We start from the raw sequence: 18,104 nt of genomic DNA on the forward strand, positions 1-18,104 counted from the left end.
AAACCTGTTTAGGCCCCCTGAATTTGTTTCTCCTCTGTCAAAGTAGATACTAAATCTCCCTCATAGAACAATACCCCAAGGCACCAGACACACAAGTAGGGGCTCAGCACCCTGGGAGGGCTCTGAATTCTCCACCCTGACAAGGCCAGAGCTAGCTCTTCTCCAGCCAAAACCAGCAGAAATAGATCCCTTAGCCACCTCAGTGATTAAGTCCCCCTCACAGCTCTGCCTGTTCTCCAGGCTTCTCCAGAGCATTAGCGGGCCCTGACCTAGAAGGGAAGTCCATGCTGCACGCAGTTCCTCAGAATGACCACCAGTACTTCTGAATTTTGCTGCTTATTTATTATAGTCATTAGAAGAATATATTCTAATTTCTTATTAATATGGCTTCATATGGTAATTCATTTATTTATTCAATACTTAAGACACACAATTATTAAGAAGCAACACATAAACAAAGGCCTCAAAGTACCTCCAGCTTATTAGATCCAAACCCGCATTTAAATAATTACATTATCTCATGAAAAGTTCAGTAACAGAATTATGCACAAGGTTACACAGTAGCACAGAAGGGAATAATAAACTTTGAAGGAACAGGGGAAAGACATCACCACAAAGGCTGTGAAACTTGGCTTTCAAAGGACAAACAGGATTTCCCCAGGTGAAAATAAGGAACTTCAGGCATAGGGACCACAATAAACAAGGGCTCAGCAGGGTGATGTAGCAAGGTGTGCTCGGGGAGCTAAGACAACTCCTGGGATGCTAGCAGGACACAAAGCTCAAGATAAACCAGCAGCTACACTGAAGGATCTTTGGGGGCACCTGGCTGGCTTAGTTGGTCTACCAGACTCTTGATCCCAGGGTCACTGAATTAGAGCCCCATGTTAGGTGGAGAGATTACCTAAAAATTAAAAAAAAAAAAAAAAAAAAAAACCTTAAAAAAAAAAACCCTAAAGGATCTTTCATGCCTTGCCAAGGAGTACTTTACTCTGTACAAGATGTGGAGGAGCCACTGAAAGGTTTTAAGGTTAAGAATGACAAGGTCAACTTTATGCTCTGAAAGAATTTTATTGTTCATTAAGAGAATCATTCAGGATGGCTCAGTTGGTTAAGCATCTGCCTTTGGCTCAGGTCATGATCCCAGGGTCCTGGGATCAAGTCCCACATCGGGCTCCCTGCTCAGCGGGGAATTTGCTTCTCCCTCTCCCTCTACCCCTCCCCCTGCTCATGCTCTCACCCTCTCTAGCTCTCTCTCTCTCAAATACATAAAATCTTTCTTAAAAATCTTTTTAAAAAAAGAGAGAATCATTCAGATACTTAAAACATTCTGAAAAGTCAAAACATTAAGGAGCTCTAATGACATCAATAGAATTGAACTACAATACAGATTACTTTCATTTATTTCCTCTATATTAAATGTTAGGGCTTTCATTGTAAGTGTAAATATAATCAATCTTATTAAATTAACAATTTTCATGTTATATGAATCAGTAAATCAAAAAGTCCTCATATAAGGGTAATTGTTCTTGGCTCTGTGGCATTTATTTTTCTGAGTAAAGCAGGAAGGGGAGTAGGGTAGTGCTTGTTTTTGTTTTAGGGGCTATACTGGTAAGTGTTTTGTGGGTTTGGTTTTTGAAGCTTCTGGAGCTAAGACATGACTTCCAATTTCATAGTACTTTATGCCCGATATATCTTTTCACTTATATTTTGATATTTTTATTGTGTGATTTCCTTCAACTAAAATAAAAGCTTTGACAGACAGGTACACTGTCTGATTTGTTTACAACATCTTCAAAGCTTGAAAAGTCCATGGTATGCACTCAATACATTTTTGCTGCATGAGTGAATGAATGTCTGATCAATGGATATGGATGTCGGAGGATACTGAAAGACCATCAATAAATAGCACGATGATAACACAGTAAAGCAGCACGTTTATGTAATCAGTTTTATATTGAATCATAAACAAATAAATTCCAGCTACCCAAGAATTTTAACCTAAGATCAACAGAATTCCATTCTTATATGACCCCCAGTATCTATCTCACTACAACTGTTTTAGTAGCCCTGCTAAATAAGGGTAGAATTTCATTTAAATATCTGAGCACAAACTTTGGTCACTAATCTCTGTAGACACCAAAGTGATCACTAGAAATGTGGATGTAACAACAGAAGACAATCAACCAAAGAGAACCACTGGCTTGTGAAGTAATGTACCTTCAGGCTTCAGTCTATCAAACAGACAGCTGAGAGGCAGTATGGCAGAGAGGCAAGGGCTGAAATCAAACTATACTGTTAAACCACATAATCCCCTCCGTATCTTAAAATACTCACTTATAAAAACCAGAACAACTACCACTTCACAGAGTTTTAAGCTTTAAAAGAATAGGGTGCCTGGGTGGCTAAGTTGGTTAAGCAACTGCCTTCGGCTCGGGTCATGATCCTGGAGTTCCAGGATCGAGTCCCGCATCAGGCTCCCTGCTCTGCAGGGAGTATGCTTCTCCCTCTGACCCTACCCCCTCTTGTGCTCTCTCTCTCTCTCTCAAATAAATAAAATAAAATCTTTAAAAATTAATAAGGCTTAAAAAGAATAATAATTATAGTAATAGCTGTCATTTAACACTTATCAGTGGTAAGTACTATATAAAGTCAGATATATATGAAATGGACACAGAAGAATGCCTATCCTAGCATTACACAGCAGAAGTATCTATCTGTTTAATAAAATAGCCCTGTTCCTCTCAACAATAAGTTCACCTGATGTAAATAAGACAACTTGTTAACTTCAATAGTTAAAAAGACAAAATGTCATTTCATCAAATCTGAGATACCACCAATTATAAGATGCATCATTATTTTATGTGCCATTAAAAAAAGGGTGGCTGAGGGCTCAGTCAGTTAAGCATCCCACTCTTGATTTTGGCTCAGGTCATGATCTCAGGGTCCTGAGATCAAGCCCTGTGTCTGGCTCATGCTGGGCATGGAGCCTGCTTAAGATTCTCTCTCTCTCTCTTAAAAAAAAAAAAGTAGTAGTAATGATTTTAAGATGCATCTAGATTTCAGAGGTGTTAAACTTGGGGAAAATGTGCATCTTAGAATCAATGAAATACAGTAGCTAAGGGTCTTGTCTAAGGTCTCCTAGTAAACACAGCACCAGAATTTCAACCTAGGTCTCTAAAATTCCCCTCACTTTTTTGTGTGTGTGTTTGGTTCTTGGGTTTTTTTCTCCCCAATAAAGCACAGAAGACAGAATTTAGAACAAAAGGGCCTCATGAGATTGTCAACAATTTCCTTGTTTTAGATCCCACAGTCAGAGGCAGAAAGAGGAAGAAAGAACTTTGCCCTCTACCTGTGCCCCATTCTCTGGGCAAAAGGAACTGGGGTCACTTCACATGATTCAAACTTGCCCTTACTGCCCTATCACCACACTATACCCCTGAGCAGGGCTGAGACACAAGTAAGTAAGTAAACATGACAGCAAAGGCTAGAATATTACTACAAGAATGAAGCATTCATTACAGATCAGCTATACTTTATCTTGACAAAACTCAAAGTCCTGTGGACAGCTTCATCCCAATTTTTCAAAGGAGAAACTGATACTATAAACCATGAAGTAACTTGCCTAAGGTCATAGCTTTGGTTATATCTGGAGCAAGAAGTCAAAGTCTACATATCTGACTTTAAAGACATGATAACAATGAAAAATAAAAAAACAAAAACAGTGATAACATCAAGTAACTTCTATATAGGAGACAGGCCATGCTGCTGGGGACCATTTAGCATAAAGCAATTGGGCTTTATGTCCTAGGCAGCCCCTGAAGGATGACTCTAGTAGAAGATGTGATGTTCTTCATGATAAGTTTGAGTCAATGAGAAAAAGGTAAATAATGTCCCCTAAATAGGAAAGGGGAGGGGAGGGAGACCAAAAAAAAATGTGATGTAGATACGAAAAATTCAAATGATAACATTTCACCTAACTGAATTCAACAGATCACCAACTCCACTATCCTCGAATAGTCAAAAACAGGACGCATGAAAACAGAACTAATTAAACTATCAAGTTAGATCAAATATATTCTATAAATTTAAAAAGGTGTCAAGTCCTTGCATACAATTTGTTTATTCCTAATTGGCATTAATTGGCATATTTTTCCAGAACATGCACTTTATTTAAAAAAAAAAAAAAGAGGGCTCCTGGGTGGCTCAGTCAGTTAAGCCCTGATTTCAGCTCAGGTCATGATATCAGGGTCCCGGGATTAAGCCCCGTGTCAGGCTCCCGGCTCAGTGGGGAGTCTGCTTGTCCTTTTCCTCCTGCTTGTGCTCTCTCTGTCTCTCTCTCAAATAAGTAAAATCTTAAAAAAAAAAACAGAGAGAATCTAAATGGCCAATAAGAGCATAAAACCAGAAAAGTTACTCAATTAGAATAGTGTATGAGGAAATGTAAATTAAAAACATAGTGCAATACTGCTGTCCAACCAGAATGGCTAAAATTTTAAAAACAGATAATACCAAGTTTGGAGAAGGATGTAGAGCAACTAAAAACCTCACAGTGCTGCTAGGGATGTAACTGGTATAACCATTTTGAAAAACTATTTGGAAGTATACACTAAAGCTGAAAGTAACCTATGACCCAGCACTTGATTCCACTCCTAAGTATATACCTAACAGCAATGAAATGCATACACATGTTCACCAAAGGACATGTCATTACAATTGATAAACTACTACATGCAACAATATGGATGAATCTCATATATGTAATGCTAAGTAAAAGAGGACATGCTATATATATGTGTGTGTGTGTGTATATTCAAAATATATATATATATTCAAAAACAAGCAAAACTAATCAATGGTGCTTGAAGTCAGGACAGTGGTTCTCCTTGGGAGGAGGGAGTGACCTAGAGGGAGAACACAGGGGTGCTGATAGTGTTCTACTTCTTGATCTATTCCCTTTGAAAAGTCATCAGGCTATTATTTTTGCCCTTTACTGCAATGTGTGCTCTATCTCAATAAAAAGTAATGAAACTATATTCTTTAAAGACCCAATAGCAGAAAAAAATACAGCATCTTAAAAAGAGGAACCTGCAGCAATAAATCAAATAAAGATATCTCTTCATGATGTAAATTCAGGCCTTAAAGTCCAATGTCTAAAGGTGTTGGAGGACCTTCCTGGCCTTCAAATTATACCAACTGAAAAGGTAGCCATTTACTCTCATGTATAAGACCACCTCTCAACAAAAGTACATGTCCCCTAGATTATGACATAGTAATCAAATTCTCACTCTCAGAGTAATGAGATCAGAGTAATAAAGCACCAAAAAAGCATGAAGTAACCACCCTTTCCAAAATGAAAAAAGGAAAAGACTTGGTGAATATATCTGAATGGCCATATTGCATCAGGGAGAGGGAAGACTTGGGGGGCAGTTGTTGTATTAAATATTTGTAAATACTTCATTCTGAAATAAATTAAAAGCCTTTGAAAGTGAGAGTGGTGTTCTGAAATTGAATCATACAGTTGAATAGATGACATGGGTTTCTTTTCTAAGCCAATACAACATTAATAGAGCACAGCTCTTATCAGTATTCTCATTACAATGCCCTTCCTTTATACTTTCATGAAGCAGATGCCAGACAAAGAGCGACAATTCCTGAGTCGGAACATTCAGACACAGACCGATATAGTCTGCCAGACATTAAAAGACTTTATTGCCCAATAATGTTATTATAAAGACCCAGATAATTTTTATTTATATTTAACCTATACATGTCAGCCCATTTTCTAGAGGGAACAAACCATTCAAGTACTAAGATGATCTAGGGACCTATACCATATTCACCAGAAGTACAGTGGCAGAATATCAGGATATTTATGGCTTTGAAAAGTTCACTGCCTACTCACTACCCACAGGGGAATCTAAACTCATTATTTAGCCAGGACAACTTCTCCATAACGCTGCTCAATGACTGCTTTTTTATTAAAGAAACACACTTGTACAAAGAAATTCCAAAACACTCATAAACTATCACCGTTCTTATCACCTAATAACAAATGTATGGTCATAAGAAACACAACTTAAGAATTCATAACAATTTCTCTAAACACACAAGATAACTCTTGGAAATTGCATGCTGATTTTATAAGCAGTAGTTATTTCTCAACCCAATAAACTCTCTTTCCCTATCTAATTCACCTCTACTCATCCTTCACATCTCAACTTAGAAATTAGTTTCAGTTAGAAACCCTAGCCAGCCTCTCTTAAAATGAGATAAATAATACTCCTACAGTGTTTTCAAAGAATCCTGTTCTTCCCTGGTACCATAATTGCTATGTGTCAATTATCTTAGTCTCCCCCCATATCATGTAGTTGACCAGACAGGAGTTAGAAAACCCCAAACATGATGCAGTTTAATACAGGGTAACATAATTTGGCATAATCAAGAGGAGCCAACTCTCTACTCACATACACACACCCAAAGAGATGAAATGTTAATTTATTTGGTTACAATTCAACTGAAACATAAACTTTGACAATCACGCAGTCCAGTAACTCCAGTAACTCACAAAAAGTATACCGTTCAGTTTTTTCCCAAAGATTTAAAAACAGCTCAGGCAGTCAAAATTCCAACCAAATTATGATTCTGATAATTATGTTACATGCTTTCCCCAAAAACACATGCTCTAGACCTTTGCTTATTCAATTACAAGGCCCATCACTGACCTCTACGAGACCTCTAGCAGACACTGAATCAGTTGAAGGAAGGAAGCTGAAGGCAGTGTGACATAAGGAAGGTAGCACAATGCTATAAATGAGCGGGGCTCTCCAACATCAGTTTGACCAGTGACGACTGGCCTGGGGCCCTAGAGCAAGTTTCCCAGCCTGTATGAACCTCAGGCTCCCTAACTATCAAACAGGCATATATCTTACCTTGTAGCACTGCTATCAGGATAACAACCAATGTACAACAGGCATCCAACACACGACTAGAATCACAGGTGGGTACTTTATAACTGATACCTCTTATTTATTAAAGAAACACACATGTACAGACAAATTTCAACACACACACAAACTACTACTGCTCTTACTCCCACCATGAGATTTAATTTTGTAATAAAAGTTTAAAAATTCCCTTTTTGTAAAAGTATCTAACGATCAACTTTATAATTGTTAAAGATGGGTACATATGGATTCATTGCATAATTCATCTGTACTTTTGAGAATATACAAAATCAACTGTAGAGAATTTAGTTACTTCCATTCTTACTGCTTCAATCATTTTAGTTATTAACCAATGACCCTTCAATCTAATCTCCTCCTGAACAACAACAACAAAATCCAAAAGTTAACAAATGGTTTGGAGAATATGGCTAGCTGAAGCCAGAGACCTTTAAAGATGAATTGTACACTGACAACTAATTATTCTATGTTAAATATATCTCAGAAGAAACCATGACTCTGACTTGTAACTTGGAGACACATCTCCACCATCTAGCCTGTCAAAGGTGGATTATTCAGTTACTCAATGCAATAGGCATTTATTGGACTTCTCTGGGTGAAGCACTGTGGTAGGGACATTAGAAAATAGAAAAATGAAGGGCGCCTGGGTGGCTCAGTCGTTAAACGTCTGCCTTCAGCTCAGGTCATGATCCCAGGGTCCTGGGATTGAGCCCCGCATAGGGCTCCCTGCTCTGCAGGAAGTCTGCTTCTCCCTCTCCCACTCACCCTGCTTGTGTTCCCTCTCATACTGTGTTTCTGTCAAATAAATAAATTCTTAAAAAAAATAAAGAAAAATGAGTATTTTCAGTGTCTTTGTCTACCCCTAATTTTTTTTAAAGATTTTATTTATTTATTTATTTATTTGAGAGAGCGAGAATGAGAGACGGAGAGAGAGCAATGAGAGGGGGGAGGGTCAGAGGGAGAAGGAGACTCCCTGCTGAGCAGGAAGCCGGATGCGGGACTTGATCCTGGGACACCAGGATCATGACCTGAGCTGAAGACAGTCACTTAACCAAATGAGCCACCCAGGCGCCCATGTCTACCCCCAATTTTGTGTGACCTGTAACTATATCCCTGCCCAAATCTCTCTCCTGCTGGCCAGCCTTTGACCATCATCTCCTATCTCTCCAGGTCATTTCCATTGCTGCCCTGACCCTCAATTCCTCTGTCCCCACCCCAGCCAGACTAGCTTCTTAGCCAGTTCTTAAAGACTCCTGTCTTTGTACTTTCCTGCTTCCTCGCCTGCAACAGTCTTCCCCCACACAGGTACATAGCTTGCTCCCTCACTTCTTTCAGGTGTCTGTTCAAATGATTTCATCTATGTGACATTTCGTCTATGTGACTACCATAGAAAACCAGCAACCAGCCCTGCCAGATACTTTTTATTCTGCTTTATTTTACCCCATTATTTTCATTACCATGTAACATAGTCCAACTTATCATTAATTCTAACATGCACTTTCCTTCACATTGTAAGATGAATTTTAATTTTAGAAATGTTAAGATCAATAAGGTTCTACTATTTTTGACCGCCAGGTGGCAGTCACCAGGTGTCACCCGCACAACTTTTAATAAAAATAGCTGTTCTTAAACTCTTAAATTAGGCACGCTGAAGTTAGGCATGATGTCCGCCCTACCTGTGCTGAGTTTAATTGCCATTTAAAATATCTCTCTGCGTTTAAATTGAAACAAACAAACAAACAAAAACCCTGTATATAATACCTACCAAATTTTTAAATTCAAAAGGTTAAAAAAGCAGCAAGTGATTACAACAATGTGGAGTAACCCAGTACTCTCAAAGACTGCTGGCTAGAGTGTAAATGAAACAAGAATTTGGAAAAGCTATTTGGCAATATATACTAAAGTGGATCATATGAATATTCCCTGGAGGTCCACTCCTAGATACGTATCATATTAACAGAAATGTACACATAGGTTCAACCAACAGATATACACGAGAATGTTCACGGCAGCACTACTCATATTAGCTCAAAAACTAGAAACTAACCAAATGCCCATCAACAGAAGAAGGGATAAATTCTGGTACATTCACACAATGCAATATTATAGACTAAACAAACTACAAATATACCCACAATATGAATGACTCTTAAATACACAGTTGAGATTCTTTCAATATAAAGTGCAAGTCAGACACAAAGGAGTCCATACTGTATGATTTCATTTCTGTAAAGCTTAAAAGTAGGTAAAATTAGGGGCACCTGGGTGGCTCAGTCGTTAAGGGACTGCCTTCGGCTCAGGTCATGATCCCAGGGTCCTGGGATCGAGCCCTGCATCGGGCTCCCTGCTCTGCGGGAGGCCTGCTTCTCCCTCTCCCACTCCCCCTGCTTGTGTTCCTGCTCTCGCTGTCTCTCTCTCTGTCGAATAAATAAATAAAATCTTTAAAAAAAAAAAAGGTAGGTAAAATTAATTTATGATGTTAAGTCTGGACAGTAGCAGTAACTGAAGTAGGCATGAGGGGCCTTCTCGGGCACTAAAAATACTCTCTTTCTTGACCTGGATGCTGGTTATACCAGTATATTCAATTTCAGAAAATTCATCAAGTTGTATATTTAAGAACTGTAAACCCTTCTTTATGTATGTTAAACTTTAATAAAAAGTATTAAGTTTTTGTGTGGGCAAAAAGGCACAGATATAAAGCAACAAAACATGAATTTGGATTAGAGAAGCAAATATTTGTCAATGAAGAGAAAATCTCAACCATCCTTTTCTATAAGACTAAATGAAATTCCCACAGATTGATAAAGTGTACTTATATTTTGCTACTGAGATACAAAAGAGTCCCATCACAGGTCAAGCAATATACCTCCCCTAAAGGAAGGAAAGACTGCTAAATAAATTCCTTGGAATGGGTAAAAGAAATTTCAAAGTAACAAGAGGCTAGGAAGAGCGAATCACAACTCATTCAGGACTATTACGAAGGCCCTGTGTTTCAATTTAATTAGAAATGTTTATTTTTCTTGGTGAACATAAATTAATGGTGAATCTTAGAAATAACTTGGCTTAGGCTATTTTTTCTTACTTGTTTGCCAAATACAAGCCATGCACAATGGCTACGGAGGTTATAAAGATGAAGCATACAGGTCCCTGCCTTTATAAGGTTATCATATATATTAAAGAAGCTAAGACAACCGTACGAACAGTTATTACACTGCTTTAGGATGGTACAAGTGGTATAAGTACAAAGTTCTTTGTTTTTTGTTTTTTAAAGATTTTTATTTACTTAGAGAGAGAGAGAGTAGGGGCAGGGCATAGGCAGAGAGAGAGAGAGAATCTCAAGCAGACTCCAAACTGAGTACAAAGCCCCAGACAGGGCTCGATCCCCTGACCTGAGCTGAAATCAAGAGCCAGTCCCTTAACCAACTGAGCCACCCAGGCACCCCCAAAGTTTTGTTTTTTCAAAGCACACAAAAAGGGAAACCTCTTCCTGCTAATGTTACAGAGTGTAAGAAAGCTCTTCAGAAGCATCCAGAACCATGCTGTCCAATACAATATCCATTAGCCACTGGTGGCTATTTAAATTAAAATTAAATAAAAGTAAAACTTTAGGTCTCCAGTATTACTTCACCACGTTCTAAGTGCTCAGCAGCCACATGTGGGCAGTGGCGGATGTACCAGGCAGAGCAGAGAACTCTGGCAGCATGCAGCACTCATCTGCAGGACCCAAAAGTTAGAAAGATGCAAGGGATAGGCACATATGGACAATTCAATCTTTGGACGAAAACATTCTTTTTAACCTTGTGTCCATTTTCCATGTTTCCTTTGACATCATAACGGCAAAAGCAGCCACTGTGGTCTGGGGATCAAGCTAAAAATATAAAGCTAGAGAAAAGAGATGAAGCCTTGAAGTTATAGGAGTAAAAAAAGAATACAAGCTCACCAGAGTCCAACTTAGTTCACCAGAGTGAAAATTTACCCAAAGCTTCAGCTAAAAATAAATGAAGCATTACGTTGCCTCATCTTTAATAGCTAATTGAGGATTGGGGGTTCAGGATATAACTTACAAGTCAGTCAATAAACATATTTATGGAGGAATCCATTCATTAAGAAACACTTGCTGAGCACCTTCTATGTGCCAAGCACAAATGGCAACCAGGAGGAATAAGAGCATTTAAATCACTAACTCTATTCAGCAAATATCACAACAGCTGAAGAATCACCAACTCCTAAGCAGGGAAAAAAAACAACAAATTTTGCTCATCCATGGTTCTTCAGAAACAGCAAGCAGGGAGGTAATAATGTGCCATCTCCAGCATATTCTCTGAAGGCTATTGACTCCTGTGGTACTCAATGCCCATTAATCTGAACCAGTCACAATGATTTAGCAAAAAACAAAGAAGGAAGAGTCCTTTCCAAAACAAAAGAAAAAATGAACGGTAGTTTATCAAACCTATATTAAGCTATAAAAGAAAGAAAAGAATCCTTGCCAGAAAGATCATAATCTCAAAGAATATCCTTAAAAGGAAACATAAATCAACATTTATCCAACAACTCCCAAGAAGTACACTGGGAGCTAGAGGGACATAAAGAGATTCAAGCAATCTCCTGACCTCCAAAAGCTGTCATCTACTTTGGGAGAGGAAACCGTTCATGAACAATCACAATGGACACAAACACTCCAAGTGGGATCCCCAGGAAACAACTACAGGACAAACTGTAACCTGAAAGGACCTTCGAAGTCTTCTGTCCAAATCTCTCCCTTGTCTGATATCCATTCTACAATATTTTTATAAAACATTTATTCAACCTAAGTACACCAGGGATGAAGATATCAAAACCTCACAGACATTTCAGAAGCAACAGAAGACAGGAGCCAAAAAGAGTTGAAAAGTTAACATTCAAAGAGATGGTGTTTAGAAATAGGAACTTGAAAGTCAAGTGAATAGCAAGTAAATACAATACAATAAGGTAGGACAATACACTAAAGTAGAACTATTAGCACAGGGTCCACTATGACACAAATCCAGAGAAAAAGCAATGGGATGGTGTAAAACCATTCCCAGCTAGACTTTTGACTATCAAAAGGGGGTAGAATAAATCAAGGTGAAATTCTATTCTATCTTCCCCTGCAAGCACCCACTCTTCCCCAGCTCTCCGTGGTCTGCAGGACACTTCTATTTTCACCTGAGCCAGGGGAGGAAGAGAAACTAATATTGACTCATTGGCTACTATGTGTCAGGTATGGTGCTAGTCATTTAATATATGTAGAACAAGAGCTGTAACTGGTGACTGGAGCTCCTCAGAAACAGGCTCAAGGAAACTGTCTGGCCTAGGATCCAAACTTATTATTCTATTTTAGAGACATTTAGAAGGCAGCTTGATAAAGAGGAAAGAGTAGCAGAGACCTGAAGACAGAGGTCTGAACTTTGGATCTGGCCCTACAGTTATGTGACTACAAAAGTTGTTGGGCCTCTCTGGATGTCAGTTCCTTAAGACCTACCTCATCTCCTTACACCTTGTTCTAAGGATCAAAATGGAACACATATGTAAAAGGATTCTGTAAACATCACTGATATCCATTTATTCATCTAACAAGTATTTACTGAGTATCTATACTATTCTAGACTCTAGGCAAGGTCCCTGCTTTCATGGAACTTATGTTCTAGTAGGTGGGAGACAGGTAATCAACACAAACAAATGAGTGAACAAGAGCTTCCAAGAGTGATGAATGCTCTAAAGAAAATAAAACAGGTGACGTAAAAAAAGAGTGACCAGGAGAAAGGGAACCACTTTCAATGGCATAGTCACAGAAGACCTAACCAAAGTTCTGTAACTGAGACCTCAGAGACATCTTCTCTGGGGAAACGAAGAGCTGGGAAAACAAGTGTTCTAGACATAAGAAAGAAGACAGGCTCGGCATGTTTGAAGCACTAAAAAAATGAGGTAGGCCTGGAGCACAATGAGTAAGGAAAAGTACTAAGAAATGAGGTTGAAAAAGTGGACAGAGGCCAAATCCAGTATAGTCTTGACCACTAAAAGTATATAATTCCCATAAAGTCCTTTTTTATCAACATGGCCCAATAAACTGAGCCATTTATGCAAATATCTCATGTGTACATTATCAAAAGTAGGACACTTCCAACTTTCTACCTTAGCAATGCCACCACTAAAAAATAAGTGGGAGGATCCTATGCAATGCCACTAGACATATAATTCTTAAGAACCTTATCTAAACAAAGTCATCATTTATGTTTGGTAAATCAAATAGAAAAAAAAAACCCTGTGAATAAAACTAACAGAATTACAGAATATGAATAGAAAAAAAAAACACTGAGGTTTTTAACAGAGGAAATATCAGTTCATTCAGCAAATATTTATCAAGCACCTACTATGTGCCAGGCATGTTCTAAGCATGAGAGATACATCAATGAATAAATCAATGAAAATTTAAGCAATAACTAAACAGAAGATTTAACTGTAGAAGTATCATAATAAATACCAGAACTGAACTTGAACTTATGTCTCAGCGTTTTCTGAAACAGGAGTTATGGACCTTAGTCAAGTGTACCTGCCAGAAAGCAAACTTACCAAGGAATTCTTAATCACTTCACTTCTATAAAATTCTGGAAAAGAAGAAAAAAAACAATAAGTGATATGAAAGAAAAAAGCTCATTAACTTTTTTTTTTAAGATTTTATTTATTTGAGAGTGACAGCAAGAGAGGGAACACAAGCAGCGGGAGTGGAAGAGGGAGAAGCAGGCTTCCCGCTGAGCAGGGAGCCCGATGTGGGTCTCGATCCCAGGACCCTGGGATCATGACCTGAGTTGAAGGCAGACGCTTAACAACTGAGCCACCCAGGCACCCCTAAGCTCATTAACTCTTAATCCTGTAAATTGTTTAATATATGTTCCAGTATAATATTTAAAACATTTTCAAGGGATCTATTTTCTCTGTATCCTTATCTGCAAAAAAAAAATTAAAATTAAAATAAATAAAAGGGTCTTAAAGGAAAAATCTTAATAAAGAAAGGTCAAAACCTGTTAAAATTTAATTTAGTAAATTTTACCCCAGATTCAAATTTGAGCCCTTAAAAATTTAGACTTTCTTCTCTCCTGCCTTACTGCCACTCTACAAAAACTGATTTTATATGCTCTGTTTTTCTCAAACATCTTTAATGATTATCCACTGTAGATAATCCACTGTGGAATGGACACTGATCTAGCAACCACATAACCTAAGTTCTAGTTCTACTGTCATTAGCATTCTGTCTCTTTCATTTCCTTGGGCCCATTTTTCATTAGACAACTTAAAGAATTAGACTAAGTAAGCAAAGTTCCTCTGTAAGCATTAAAATTTCATGATTCTATAGACCTTCATGTATATTGTAAATGTTACAAACCTAAACACATAATCAAAAGAGAGAGGCAGACAAACACTGCCTCTGCTGACCCTGCTGAAGTCACCATCATGATGCTCTGTCTCTGCAGAGTCTACACGGACCCTTGTATCCTTGTGTTGCTATAAGACAAATTTCCCAGGTGTGATGCATGGACCACTGGTATTTGACATGATGTTAAGTGATACATGGATATACTTTATTTTCTTCTTATATATTTAAATTTACATCTCATATATTCCTCAACCCCTAATTGTAAGCTCTGAAAAGACAGAAGCATTTGTTTTATCCAACTGCTGCGTCCTCAGCACGTAAAACCATTCCTGGCACAGAATAGACACTCAATAAATACTTTTTAATTGAAGGAACTATTTTACTTAGACATAAGTTTAAAAGTAATGAATTTAAGGGGTGCCTAGGTGGCTTAGTCAGTTGAGCACTGGACTTTTAATTTCGGCTCAGGTCATGATCTCAGGGTCATGAGATCGAGCCCCAAGTTGGGCTCTGTGCTCAGCAGGGAGTCTGCTTGAGATTCTTTCCCTCTGCCCCTCCCCTTGCACGCACACGTGCACACATGCACAGTTTCTCTCTCAAATAAATAAATCTTTAAAAAATTTTAAAAATAATGAACTTAAAAATATATATTAAGTATGTAATGGTATAGATGAAACTCAAATATAGTGAACCATATCAAAGTCTACTAACAACTGAAGCTAAAAAATAGGCAATAAATGAAAAGTAGGCCTAAACATCAAACTCTTATTGGAAAGCTCCTTGGGTTAAAGCACTTCTTGATACTATCTATATTACTGTTTGTCTTTCCTAAAAAAAAAAAAAAAAAAAAAAAAAAGATATGGATAATTATTTTGTGGAGAGATAGTCGCTATGTATTAAGTTAAAAAAAGGTTCTAAGAATTTACAACAGGATCCAAATTTTTCTAATTATGTTAATAATGTTTAGGTGATAAGGTGATAGGAGTAGGCTACTAACTTTTATTTTCTACTTGGCAGTTTCCTATTTTTCTATTTTGAACAATTATTTGAAATAAAAAAAGGGATAATTCTAATTGTTTTTAAAAGGACCCTCTGGTGAACATTTAGGTTACTGGTAATTTTTAGATATTTCAAGTAATGTTATAAATAAACAATCATTTAGAGATATATATCCTAGGCACTTGGATCTATAAGATAAACATTTAGAAGTAAAATGCAAGATAAAAGGAAAAATACAGTTTGAATTTGGTAGATACCGCCATATTGTTCTATAAAAGTGTTGTATCAATTTACAATCCCACTTATGAAAATACCTGTTTTCCCAACACTGGCAACCTTAAGTATTATTCTTTTCATTTTTTCCCAAATGATTAACCAATTATTCCAACCATAAATTAACTACAAAAATGTTTGTGTGTAGGGGTGTGTGTGCGTGCACACGCATGTGTGTATTCTAATTTATATGTACCATGTTTATTTTTAGGGGGAAAAAAAACCTAGAAGAAAAAAATTGTTTTTTATTTCAAAGTACTTTCACTTTATACAAAAAAAAATTTTGTATTGTTTGAATTTTTTGCAAGCATGTATTACTTTAAAATCAGTGGAAAAAAACAGATATTCCTCTTTTCTTTAGAAAGAGAAAACTCCTCAGTTTAATCTGCAGTGTCTAAATTAAACAGTTCCCAAAATATGTATCTTCAGCTCTAAGAAGATGACAAGTATCATTATTTCTTCCAAAACTTTGCTGACTGAATGACTGTATGTATAAATAAAACTAAACAATCTGCTTTCTCCCCACTAGACCTTCAAAAGAGACCTGCTAATTTAAATGGTAAGAGTTCCACAAAAAAGCCATACAGGAAATCATGGAGTCTGAGGTAATTTCAAACATGCTAAACATGGGCCTCCACTGTCCACCATTCTGTTACATCTAAAATATTGTCAAAATTAGGGGCGCCTGGGTGGCTCAGTCATTAAGCGTCTGCCTTCGGCTCAGGTCATGATCCCAGGATCCTGGGATGGAGCCCCGCATCGGGCTCCCTGTTCAGCGGGAAGCCTGCTTCTTCCTCTCCCATTCCCCCTGTTTGTGTTCCCCCTCTCGCTGTATCTCTCTCTGTCAAATAAATAAATAAAATCTTTTTTAAAATAATAAATAAATAAATAAAATATTGTCAAAATTAGCAGCATGATACAAAACATAACAGTGAATGTAGGAGAATTTAGAGTCAAAAAATAGTTCCAGTCCCCAATCCACCTATGATCTTGACCCTGGACAAGTCAGTTAACCTTTTGGGTCACACAGTTTACCTTTCAGAGGATAATGACAAATGGAAAATAACAGGGTTATTGTGAGGCTCAAATGAAATAGTGAATTAAAAACACTTTATAAACTGTAATTTTTATTAACACAGTTCTATTAATTTTTATTCAATTTAAGCAAAACTATTTGACAAGTAAATTTTCAAAAAGATACCACCCAAGACCTATTTCTACACGAAAGGGCCCATTAGATACAAATGCTTCTCTATCCATACTAAGTAAGACCTAGAAAAACAAAGCAATCAGAGATTGCAGAGCATGGTTTCAGTGGCATGTTTTGGCTGTTATGCAGCATTACATTCATTTAACAAATGCTTTTTTAGTACCTCAACCTCACTCATAAAAGAAGAAATACAAACTTAAACTATATTATAAAACTATTTTTCACCTATCAGATTGGCAAAAATTCAAAAGTTTTGATTGCAGTCTGTTGGTAAGCCTGTGGGAGAAAAGGCACTCATACCTAGCAAGTGGGAATGTAAATAAAGACAATTTTGCAATATCTACCAAAACCAGAAGTACACATCTTTTGTACTTCCACTTCTTGGAAATTTACCCCATAGCTATATTAGCACTCATACAAAATAATGTACTTATGAAGTTATTCAAAGCAGTACTGTGTGCATAACAAGACTAGAATAACCCAGATGCCTACCAAGAGAAGCCAGTTAAATAAATCATGGCACAACTATTTAATGCAAAACTATGCAGAAAAAAAAATTAGGGAAGCTGTCTATGGAAAAACATCTAAGACATTTTAGGTGAAAAATGCAAGGCACAGAAATATATATAGTTTGGTACTATTTTTACTTGTATTTGCATAAAGAATTCAGAAAAGAGAAACAAGAACAATGGTTATTAGGGTGGGGTAAAAAACTAGGGAGATGGGACAGGTGAAAGATTTTAAACCTTTATATATATTTTGAACCATGACTGCATTAGCTATTCAAAAAATTAAATGAAAAAAAATATGAGGGCTTAATGATGTGCTAAGCATTGTTCCAAGTGCAGTGAACAAAACCTAAAATTTTCTGGATTATACAGAGTTCATCTTCTGATGTATTCAAAATAACTGGTTGGCATTCTGGGCACTCACATTTCATGGGTGAAAAAAGAACTATGACTGAAGAACAAACCTGATTTTATAAAAATTTCAAGTTTAAGAGGAAACCACAATTAGAACCTAGCTCTTCATCCATTAACACAAGGCTTTGTTCTCTGGGGGTGTGATAACTTTGATCTCAACTACCTAACAAAGTAGGCAATGTCCTAAGAGCACTAAAAGATGTCAAAAGTCAAAAAAAAAATCTCACGCATAACTTCTTAGGATCTGCTGTGAATTCAGCCAAAATAAAAGAATAACTTAGAGATCAGTATTTGAAATATTCTCCCAATTTAAAAAAAAAAAAACTTTCTTTTATAACTAAGAAATA

General features: G+C 37.1%; 1 protein-coding gene across 2 annotated transcripts in view; it reads right to left on the reverse strand.

The window, feature by feature from the left end:
• Positions 1-18,104, reverse strand: part of UVRAG (UV radiation resistance associated) — a 329,246-nt gene that overhangs the window by 268,235 nt on the left and 42,907 nt on the right. Inside the window, exon 3 of one of the 2 annotated variants that reach the window (XM_027579443.1) lies at positions 13,551-13,585. The exons of the other annotated variant lie outside the window; for it this stretch is intronic. Within the exon in view, the coding sequence (XP_027435244.1) occupies positions 13,551-13,585 (35 nt within the window). The remainder of the gene's footprint in view (positions 1-13,550; positions 13,586-18,104) is intronic. 2 annotated transcript variants of the gene reach the window in all.

This window comes from Zalophus californianus, chromosome 11, assembly GCF_009762305.2.
Source record: "Zalophus californianus isolate mZalCal1 chromosome 11, mZalCal1.pri.v2, whole genome shotgun sequence".
Taxonomy (NCBI): Eukaryota; Metazoa; Chordata; class Mammalia; order Carnivora; family Otariidae; genus Zalophus; species Zalophus californianus.